We start from the raw sequence: 12083 nt of genomic DNA on the forward strand, positions 1-12083 counted from the left end.
TGCAAAGAAGCTCAGTCCTCGTTATTGTGTAGAATGAGAACTAGTATACGGAAACTTCCAGTGCTGGGTAACAATTATGTTTGTTTTATTAAAAACAAGTACCTCTCTAGGTACCACCGCACGGCATAAAGCACTATAAACTGTACACAAATGCAAGCAAACGAAAACTGAACCTGCTCATTCCACACGAGGGCACCGTTGAAGCACTGCACACGTAATAAAAGAAAATGCCCGGAAAAAAACAAAAGCAAAAAATTGCGAACGACTGATGTATCGATACTCGACTTGTTCAAACGCAGCAGTTTGATAAAGTATAAATTATGGTAATGCACAATGCTGGCCGTATTAGAAACCGGACCCGTTAATGCAATTCGCCTGGGTTAGTCGAAACGATGGAAATTTCTTTGTCACGGGCATCGCACATCTCCACGGCCTTCAAATGCACACGGTACGAGGACACGATTGACCGAAAAACAGAGAGAGTCTGTAGCGTAATGGTTGACTAATGAATCGACACGAAGTTGAGATTGGTGAGAACCAATATTGTCCGAGGCAACATGAGATCACTTTGTACAACTCCCACTGCAGATTATACGTATATCAGTAAAGTACTGTGTAGCGGAAAAGTTAAGTTAGTTAAGCGGAAAAGGTAAGTTAAGCCAGAAACGAGGCTAGGAAAACGAGACCGACGGTGACGTATTTCTGGTATGTTTTATCCATCAATATACCGTTTGACTCACCCGCGGATAATCTGAATGTTTATCTCCAAGATATATTCACATGCTTTGCAACAAGTACAGCTATTTAAACGTGTTTTCTCTTCACTCTACACCATTTGTTCCTCAATGATCGGTAGCCACGACTGCATCGAAGTAAACACAAAGAATCATACGATGGCAACTGTCAATCATGTGTGGGCAAAACAACGTCAATTGAAACTCGATTTTCAAGGTCCTTGTAGGATCAAGGTTGTGCTATGTTTCCTAAGTTTGGTTCGTTTAGAGAAATTTGTATATAAACACTCGAAATACTAAATCTTAGTTGTTGCTTTATTCCACCCTAGAAATACTAAGATTTTGGTGGCAAAAAAAACTAAAAGCATGTTTTTTTTACCGTTAATAATCTAATAATGTTTTATTTTTCTGACACGTTTGAATTCGTCAAACATACTAATATGGGCTCAATGGTCCAGTGAAGACAATTTTTACCAATCTAGAATTCATTAAAAAAAAAAATGATTGACACCAGGAAGCTATGACCCACCATGCTATATTTATCTTGAGCACCATCGTCGTTACCACCAAGGTTAAGATGGATTATGTGCTGTCAAGAATGGAAGATTTTTCACTTAGTTACTCATGAAATTCTTTTTCTTCTAGGCGTAATGAACTTCTTTGATCACGCGTGCGTAAGGAGTTTATTCCCGCTAGACATTTGCTAACGGTTTCCTCAAAACTTCTACATGCGTGCAAAACAACTCAACAAAACAACAAAATTGGGAGTTCGGAACAGCAATTCTGCTCGAAAAATTGCTCGAGTGCTCGAAAAATTCCTTAATTTTATTACAACCGGCCTCGGCCCATAGGCAAAAATGAGGAGTGTTTCTAGTGGGTGATATCGTGTGTTTGATATTTGTATTTAGTGAATGCGTATGTAAAAAAAGCTGTTTGCCCACTACTGATCACATCTTATTTGCGTTTATTTGAATTTCTATGCTACAGTAAATCGTGAATCTACGATACGGAAACGCCCGTCATATGTTAATAAATAAAATAAATGGTAGATCTCCTTTCTGCGCACTACCACTCGCTATTGAATTTCAAGTCACTGACGGACAAGTGTGACTACGGTTTAAGATCGTACCCTTGAATCGCGCTTTTATGCGACAACGTTGTCAAAATTTCCTATAGTACGCTACCTTTTCCAGTGTTATAGACTTTGACTCCAAAGATACGGCGTATCAAAACACGGATTGAATGTTCAACAGCAACTACTGAGTCTTGAGCTATAAAAAGCGGCCTACATTGATTTAAAGAATATCAAGAACACCCAAAGAGAAGGCAACATATGGGCGATTATCTTCAATAGAAGAGATTTATATACAATAAGATATGTTGCGTAAGCACCTCCTTCCGTCCCTGATTCTTCTTTTCACTAGTGCAGTTGTTGAGCCTAGCACACATTGGTTACTGAATGCAGACGGTTTAATTATACCACAGGTAAGTTACAGTCAAATGAATAACATTAAACGTGTAAAATCCTTTTGTTGATAATACCATAACAGCAACACTAACACTCGTTTTGAACATTGCAGCTAACATCGCCCTTCTATCTTCGTCGATCGTACGATCTGATTGCATTTCTGAATCAAAATGTGTACAAACAAAAAATAGATGTTGTTATTGGCGAGTTGTTGGCAATCAAATCGAATCTCACGCAAAAAATGAACAATCTAGATCAATACACTAATGAGTTGACGGATAAAATCAGTTGCATTCCAGACTACTATCTCGGCGAAGCGGATATCCTAAGTACGATCGTTAACCCTGGCTACGTTACTCGTATCGGCAAATTAACCGATAAGTCAATTGTTGCAAATGACGATCACAGTTCCTTGTCCATATCTGGTAGAACGTCGAAGCAGATAGAAGTTCCGACATGTAGCGAGTTCTATCCGATGGATGTCAGTGTGGCGGCTTTTGATCATCTGAAAGGTGTTCATAATCGTTCCAAACTGAAGATGGCCCCAGAAGAAGTACTCATGGGTCTCCAGTATAATATACCACAGCTTTTAGCCGATGGGCTTCGCTGGAATCCTTTCTCGTGGAAGATGCACACCATAGCATCATATTACTGGCGTTTAAAGGGAAACGCGCCGGAAGCTATGGAGTGCGCCCGACGAGCTGTTACGCTAGCACCTCGTGAATCCAAAGACATTGCACTGCTAAGCCTGGGCACGATACTGCAGAGGACGCAACAGCTGAACGATTCCCTCATAGTACTCCATGCAGCTGTAGATCATGAGGCAAACGAGCCGGAAAATCAACTGGCTCTTGGTAACACATATATGCTACTCTCCGAGTTCAATCGTAGCTTCGAGGCATACCGAGTAACAGAGAGTTTAAGTAGTATATACTCTAAACAAATAGATTACATCAAGAAATCTATAACATGCTTCAAAGTACTGAAGATAAATCTACTTACCATGGAAAAGTGAGTATAAACATTCAATTTGCAAAACATGACGAAATTAAAAACATTCCTGTTTGGTACTTAAATAAGGATTAAACATGTTTGTTTTCGGTTTCGTGAATGAAATCATTAAAATTAATGTGCGTGTTCAAATCATGACCAAAAAGTATACGTATTTCTTGCGAACAATTTATTCTAGTTCAATTGTTTATTGTTCGAAGCGTCAATACATATTTCTTCAAGCATGGGACGCAGAATTAGGTAATTAGTTATATCATGAGACTTCTCATATGGTAAATGCAGGAGCATTTGACTGTAAATACACGTAAATAGGTTCTAGGACTATACACATTTTTAAAAAGTCAAGTTTCTTTTCTATTTATGTGAAATTATTGCAAAAACTGCAATCTCATGAAATCATACAATTTTTGAGGGGTCAAACTTTATTGATAGAAGAATGCAAAAATTGATATAGTGAGTCTTTTTTAATTGAACTATAACTCACTAACTTGTGGAACGTAAATTAGATTTGAATCACATGAAATCATAGTAATTTGTTGAGGGGTCAAACCTTGGTCAAAGAAAGGAATAACAATATATAGGGATATTTTTCTAATCTAAAGTATTACCAATTAACTTCAGGGACGTAACGGTATGGAGTTTTGTCGATGGGTTAAAAGGAGAATGTTGGGGATTTCATATTTGCTACATAAAGTTTACTATAGATCATATTCATGTATCTTATAATGTTGAGCCTGGTTTAATTTGGATTGTGATAATTATACTTTTCAGGTTACTTAAGGATATCATTCCTGGACTGGAACGGTACGGCACACTACAAAATGAATTCGATGAATATCACGAGAAATTAGATCGCGAACAGGTAATTAACTAATTACAATCTATGGAAGTAAGTTTGCCTAATTATATCATGTTCTTCTTTATCCTTCAAGGCACCACTGAAGTCTCGCGTATTTGACGAAAGTTACAGCAACCAGATAGATTTTTTGATTCAGCGAAGCCAAATATGTACTACTCGTATGGCTAAGGACAGGGGTGAGCCAATACTGTCATGTGATTTTATATCCGATGTGCAGATGTTGATGGAAGATTTTGCTGTCGAGATACTCAACAACTACGTGGACCTTAAGCAGGAGCTAATTAACACGTACAAGATAAACTCGCTAGGGATTTACAAAAACATATTTGTTGAACATTTATGAACATGATTTGTGTGGAAATAGAATTGTTATATCTGCTTTCTATTGAAAGTATTCTTGATCGAAATGAAGAGGCTTATGGAAAACCCGGCTAAACATAGTCGTTTTGTAAATGCTTCCTTCCTCAACGCAGTGAAGGCGATTTCAATATATTTTAAAACACTTTATAAATAATCCTTATTGATAGTATTTAGGACTTTTCTAAAATATTTCACTGACTTTTTGTCAACCGCCTTGCTGAGACCTTTAAACCTATTTTAGTTCGCTTGATTTCGTGCAAAAGGCTTCTCTTGGGTTGAATTTAAAAATATCACACTTGTTTCCTCGTCATATTACCTCCGGATCTATTTTGTCGAAGGTACATCACTTGTAAAAGTAAAAGGTAAAAGGTTTGTCTGGCTAGTAGTTTAATGCTTTAAAATGTTTTTTTTTTGTATTTTCACATTTAAAATGGATTTGTATACTTAAAGCATCCCGGCTTGCAATATTTAATTTCAACAACTGTTTAGGCTAACATTGTTAACAAAAGTTTAGACGTTTTCATTCTGAATTTGTTTGCTCAAATTTTCTCTATTTTTTTAAGACGTTTACCAAGACCTATAAAACACGTTAACGAACATATTCCATCACTTCGAATATTGTTAAATTGTTAAATTATACAATTATATGTCTAGAAACATGCCGATGTTGTTAACCACACACACTTTCCCTCAGCTTCGTTACAGTTTTTGTGTTCTTCAGGTCTGCTCGATTCAATGTTGCTTAATTTTAAACAAAACATACCATCGATATTCACAAAAATGTATCGCCTGGTATGTTGGTCTCATACATATACGGTTTGTGCGCTGTTCTACTCTGGTTCTGGGGTCTCCCTTGTACTAAGGCTGTACATAAAAATGCAGAAATGATTCAGGTGTAAAGGACTGATATCAACTCGGATATGTATACTGCACAGTGTTGACTCATCTTGAAAAGGGATTTGGTGGACCAGCCTTATTTAGCCCGTGTCTTCTTCTGAAAACGAGTTGTTTGTTTAAACTGTTTATAGTTGCCTTAGTGATCATTCGTTTTTCAGAAATGTTGGGACTTTGCGTCCCGTAGTATTTAAATAACCCTACATCCTAGACTGCTTTTGTATTGACTATTCTTGTTCGAGATTATGTTCATTACATCCTAGACTGCTTTTGCATCGACTATTCTTGTTCGAGCTGAATTAAAACTTAGAAACCAAGTAAAATATGATTTGGCAATACGATAACTACGATTTACAAGTAGATTTACCAAATTTATGAACTAGGTTAGGGATCATAGTGGAACCTGAATTTTGAAACATTCTGTTGAACATGGATTTCGAAACATTCTGTTGAACATTGATGTAGTTTTAGACGTGTTTACTGAAAATTCACTGGTGATCTGCGATTGATTGATGAGATGTTGTTGTTGATGGGGAACTGGTCGGAAATAAGTAAGCTTTATCTGTAATGACAGTCGCCATAGACGTACCGATGGCTTGGAATACCCACGATAGCCGTTGTCACACGCACAAGAGTTATATTCTAATCTTGTGCAGTGGTCAGCAGCTGCAGTGGACTTCGTGTCTTATGATCTCGAAATCCGTAGATCGATGTTGCATATTGTTATAGTAAAAATAAGCTGATGGAGGCACAAGCTGCACACAAAACGATCACTTCCAGCGTTGTTAGTATGAACACTGCACTACATAAGTGGCTACCAGGAATCACACGATCTTTGGCACACCTATAAGGCTTTTAATGTAATTATCCATATCGCGAAATGAACTCTCGGATCCTTAGGGGTGTTGTACCAGGAGTGATTGATAGAAAATTAGAAACAGAGTAGGAGACTGTATTGAAAACTAAACCGTACCGGAGTATCGTTCGCAGGAAACTTAACTAATCCGTCCAATGCAGCGCTACGAGCCGATTCGTTCGAATCCGAAAGGAGAACTGAGAGGTACTGTAAATTCTAGCTGCCTTTTATAACTGTTCCACACCTACGGCCATCGCCAGGTCGACCCATCTAGTTGCCTTTGCAAGGATTCAAATTCCGGACACACAAGCTGCTCAACGTAGCCTCACCTTCCCTCCCGGACGTTTGTGTTTGGTAGGCCTGGTGTAATCAACAGTAAATAAGTGGAGAGGTTCTTCAACACAAACTAGGAACGTTTAAAAAAAAGAGTAGAAAATACACACCCACAACACGCGCGCGCACGGCTGTAGTTCTGACTACATACAGATCTTCTGTTTTTCTGTGCTTTCTTGTTCGTTCCCATTCCTTCGTAATCCTCCATTTAGGTTCGAAGCGAATGTGTAGGGCTCCGTCGGCACTGCTGATCCCAAAGCCATAGCAACGCTGTTCTGCGCAAACGCTCTAAGGCAATGTTGGTCAAAGTTCGTCAGGTTTCAGTGCGCTCCTCACGCACATCGCCGTGGATTCGCTGGAAATCCTACGGTGTACACATTTCAGTACGTTATCCATCGACCTGTCCGGACTGGGCTTCTCTGGTCGATAGGGGGTTGCCGCCAGTTAACATTGTGGAGCGATGTTAGTGTTTAATTTAATATCGATGGGCTCTCCCGGGAGAGTTGCGTGCACGTCCGAGGACCTTGTCGTTTTTTTTCCCCCCGTACGGTTCGTTCTGGATGGCACCTTCGTCCAGTTCATTTGGTTTCCTCGGTCCGGTCCCGCTCTACCCAAGCGGGGTATTCACCCGATCCGGGGTTTCGGTCGACGCAGCCCGTTGTAGCAGTGGGCGAGGGTCTCCAATCTAGAAGCCACTCTTGCAGGGAAGCCCTGGAAAGGTAACGGACTTACACGTCCCGGTCCTGCTATACGCGGGGCCGTCGTTTTCGCGACGGGTTCCTTCCCAAGCAGCTGCAGCTGGATGTATATACATATTGACGGTTTTCTTTCCCCGGTCTTATCCATGAAACCGGCCCAGTTTGCTTTCGATTAATGGAGGAGGAAAGATTCACGAGCGTTTACGTCACGTGCGTTCGACAGTCCAACGAGGCTAATCATTTTAACAACAATTCTAACTGAAAGTATAAAAAAGTGGGATTTTTCATTATTGTTTCTTTCGAGGAAAGCGTAGGGATGCAAGCCACATTCAGGAAATGTATTATGTTTTTGAAGGTTTTTTCTCCCCCCCGCTATTATGAGGCTAATGTAAGTAAACACTCGCATGCATGGTTATGGAGCGCACTTGATGGCTTCGGTTTACTGTTCTAAATTCTATATACCGTTCAAACGAAGCCTCTCGAGTGTATTTGCTTCGTTCGATGCACTCCAAAAAATCATCGAAGACTACGTAAACCCCTCCACCAGCCGAGTTTGGATCTTCCACGTCACGTAACAGTTAGAAATACCTGGGTAAAAACCTTGCGTAAATCTGTTATGCACACCTTGCATCCGTACATCTGCAGTCCTCGAGGATATTGTGCTTCATTGCGCCCGCGGTGCAAGGTAACATATCACATTTATTTTCTGTTAGAGCATCACCACATTCGATTTCTTTCCCACCACTGAACGTTTATGTTCTTTAACTAATACATTTGGAATTTGATGTTTTTCCTCTACCTTGGTAGGGTTCTAACAAAATTCTTTCCATCACTTCATTGACTTTAAAGCATAGCATACTGTATCTCATAACAAAGGTAAAGGCATATTTGAAATCCCGGCTAAATTAATCAGACTTGTAAGAAGGACCATGACCAACGTCACTTCTCAGGTGAAGGTGGATGGAAAACTCTCAAGTTCCTTTGCTACCTTCAAGGGACCGCGCCTAGGCTTGCTTGCATACTCTTCAACCTAGCGCTCTAGAAGGGGCCATCCAAGACATGGAGGTGGAAACTTCAGGGGCCATATTTAATAAGTCAATCCAGATCCTGACATACTCTGATGGTATTGATCACCACCATCACCATCAGCGGGCCCGCCTACAATTACCGAAGGCCAACACGGGGATGACATACAAGAAGGTGAACGCACTTTTGAAGTCGTCCAAAAGTTCACCTATCTTGAGTTAAAGGTACCGCTGCACCGACAACCGGTTATATCGCTGTCTGAGAAAACTCTCCCACTCACGACACCTTTCAAGACAGTCGAAGCTGGGATTATACCGGACATACATAGTACCGGTGCTCTTAGACGCCTCCGAGACATGGACTTTATCGAAATCTGACAAAACCCTTGGGCTGGTCAAGTCATGCAAAAGGCACCGGACGACTCAACCCGTAAAGTCCTTTTAAGCTGTCTTGAAGGACAGAGGAAGCGTTTGGAGTTTGGAGTTCTGATCTGATGCATTTGATGAGTTACATTTTGCATTGCAACAAAATCAGTTGTTGAGCTGTAGGCCATTTTTGAAACGCCTACGCCGTGTAAATTTGTCATTTCAATGAATGTCTAGAGAATACAATTTACGTTGAAAATACATTCCTTGTTAATACTTACGAAAATTGCGGATGAATCGCACGAAAGATTTGGTTATACGATCCGTACTCTGAACCTTGATGGCAAGTTTATTCATAAGTAGTTCTAGTAAAGTCATTTGATTGTAACTAGTTAGATTTGTTGGCTTTAGACCTACATCAAGGTGAAGGGATTTTATTTGACAACACGGGTTATTCTAAATAATATCAACTACGCCTTTTTGGCACGACCTCGTGTTTTGCCACAATCCATGCATGAAACCATTCATGATACCGTAGCCATCATGTGTCGCGAACTGGAAGCATTCAGATCACGTGCCATCCAACGGAACAGGTGCTAATTCGCAGGTACTACATCCAGACGCGTATATCTGGCATTTCCTGATATTAGGAGCGGCTTAGGTACAGTTCTTAATCCTATTAGTTGTGTTTGATAGCATTCCGATGGAGCAGCAACATTGTTAGAAACCACGGGAATCGAATCTAGAATCTTTCACCCCCGGTGAGAGAACGGCTAATCACAAATTTTTAATATACCGCCCGTCAATACGTCACTTTCATTTTCCTCGGAGAGGGGTCAAGTCTCACTAGGGGATTTCGTGGCATATAAAATAAACCGAACGTTAGGCCTAGGATGATGGCTTGGGTAGCCCATTCTTGTCAATGGGAATTAATATGTGTGCTGGTAGAATCGGAACAGCTATTGCCTTACTTTTTTAAGGCGTTGGTACTGATTTTCCAATCTTCTTCATCAATCCATGTCGTTTCTCGATTTGGATTACGCTTGATGTGGAAATTAGGACTAAGCAACGCTGAGCCACGCAGGAAATACCTTAGGAATACCTGGCCTGACGTTTTTCACACAAACGTATCCAGTGAAGATGGCGTATTGGAGATCAGAAAGACTCGAAAACAGACGATTGACAGTCAACATCAGTTTTACTGAATTCAACCCGCACGCCATAGACATCAGCGTGAACGGGATTTAGAACGAATAGCTGACTCTCAACATAGTAGTAGAAGAATGTTGTACAAATTTTCGACAAGAAATCTTTTTATTAGTTCGAAAATTGAAAATGTAGTGAAGAAGGCTAAGTTGGAAAATGTTTAAGCAGTGTAGCATAACAGAATTCCGATTCCCGGAGGACTCGTAAATCAGACCCTCATTTCACTCAATATTTGTTCCACCGCCTGCAACTCCCATGTTATATAACATTGAAAGGGAGCATCACCAGTGTAAGTAACCTCCTGATGTTTTCTCGGTTAATGCCGTTACCGTGGCTTTGATGGAGGCGCCTAGTAGACGGTAAACTATAAGTATGATACAATAACAAAACAGAGCAGGTTTGCAGGTAAACTTCACGAAAGAAGGTATAAAAAGATTATAAGTATTGACTATACTGAGTGGGTTTTAATTTAGTGTAGTAGACTTTTGTTTTGAATGGAAACGGAGGAACTACAATTTAAATCGTTAGCCAAATAGCAAATGAAGCAATTATTCTCACTTATTTAACAATGACAAAAGTAAAATGCAGTTTCTAAATGATTTTATAGGCTGTTTAAATCATGAAAAACATACAGAAATATTTAGTTTAGACTGATGGATCCAAAATAGAAGCAGATAGGGAAAAAGTAGTGGCAATCTAATAAACTCAAAACTGAGAATTTTATTGCATGTTCAAATAGCTGCTCATTCCAAGTTTGTCGTTATATGATCGATACAATGAGTGCAACAACTTTTTTTGTAAAATCTTTTCTACAATTTTTTTTTTGTAGATCCTGGAAGGTAAACATTGCATTCAGTTTTTAACTTTTAAACAAATGGTGAATGTCTCGACTAAACGCGCCCGCATTAAGCATTTTGCAATGCCAGCTTGCATGCAACTGTTGCTAGTGCCGGAAGAACGAACCCCAGCACTTGGAATATTTCAACACGTAACTGGGAAACGCACGAATACATTTACCGGGTTTTCAATTCAAAAAACACATTCGACTTCACGTGGCGCAACTACACATGATGGAGGCGCCTAGTAGTCCTCAAGCTGGTAGTAATGATCACAGTGATTATAAACATTGTTGTATACGCTTTTTTGTGATGATTAAATTTCTTTAAAATAATGAAAAAAAGTAAGCTGGACCATGGACATGAAAATACGGGAAGAATGGAGAAAAATCCAGGGACACCAATCTAGTTGAAATCGTTATTCTAAGGAGCTTGACACACTTTTGTCCATTACAATATTTAGTATCTTTTTTCAAACACATCAACACACTTTTATGGCTTTGTAAAACTCGAAACTGACACGATGTTTGTAAGTGCAAGAGCATCTCGGAATTCCGAAGGAATGAATCGGTAGGAAAATCAATCTTAATTTTATATACTCTGGTAAGCTGCATACAAACTTACCTGAGTTTAATAGAAGGAAATGATGAATTTTATTTAGCTCTTTAGTGTAGGTTTATAGCTAATCGAAGAAAACTTTAATGACTTGCTTACGCCCGGATGTTAGTGGCATGCTAATGTAAGTGAATAACCAAACCAAGGCTATCTTCTGCAGGATTATTGTTATTCAATACAGTAATATACTGTAGGATTATTATAATTTTTTATCTAAGTCTATTACACGTTACTTATCATGTGCACTGTACACTTCAAATATGGCAATTCCAATGGAATTAAAAAAAAAACAAAATCATGAGAATAGTAATGGTGGTAGAGTATTATTGGTATAAAGTGCCAATATTTAGCTTCTAGTTGTTAATCTCTGAGAAAAATCAGAGCACATCCATTTTGTCCGTATGAAATATGCAACTAAAAATAACATTTTTATTACTGGAGCAAATGAACAACCTGGTATTAAGCAACTGTTATGATTATCTTCGAATGTACGAGTGCGGAATGTTTGAATGCAAACAGTTTACTTTACCTTTCCTTGAAGCTAGTTTCGATACTAGTGCACTTTTAAATTAAATTGCAACTTGTTTAAACGTTTTCCGGGGGGAGTTTGTATTACTTGAACACGCCAACTGTTGGACAGGCTGATGAACGCAGATCAACGACCGAACACGTGCGACGCCGAATGAACTGATGAACGCTTCAAATAGAGGCTCGTCAGCGCTGGCGGTGTTCTAGCCAATGGAAAGAATCCTGGATTCGGCGTGGTTGCAACTTGCCTGCCACGAATGAACACCCGCCACGGGAGGGTGGGTTTTGGGTACA

At 39.5% G+C, this 12083-nt stretch overlaps 1 protein-coding gene across 1 annotated transcript; it reads left to right on the forward strand.

Annotated features, from left to right (window-relative positions):
- Nucleotides 1–1980: 1980 nt before the first annotated feature.
- LOC131290841 (tetratricopeptide repeat protein 17) lies at nucleotides 1981–4579 on the forward strand. Its single transcript, XM_058320025.1, has 4 exons — nucleotides 1981–2219; nucleotides 2315–3213; nucleotides 3985–4075; nucleotides 4146–4579. Exons 1-4 carry the CDS (start codon nucleotides 2112–2114, stop codon nucleotides 4413–4415), a joined length of 1368 nt encoding a protein of 455 aa, XP_058176008.1. The 5' UTR covers nucleotides 1981–2111; the 3' UTR covers nucleotides 4416–4579.
- Nucleotides 4580–12083: the final 7504 nt, after the last annotated feature.

This window comes from Anopheles ziemanni, chromosome X (assembly GCF_943734765.1).
Source record: "Anopheles ziemanni chromosome X, idAnoZiCoDA_A2_x.2, whole genome shotgun sequence".
Lineage (NCBI taxonomy): Eukaryota > Metazoa > Arthropoda > Insecta > Diptera > Culicidae > Anopheles > Anopheles ziemanni.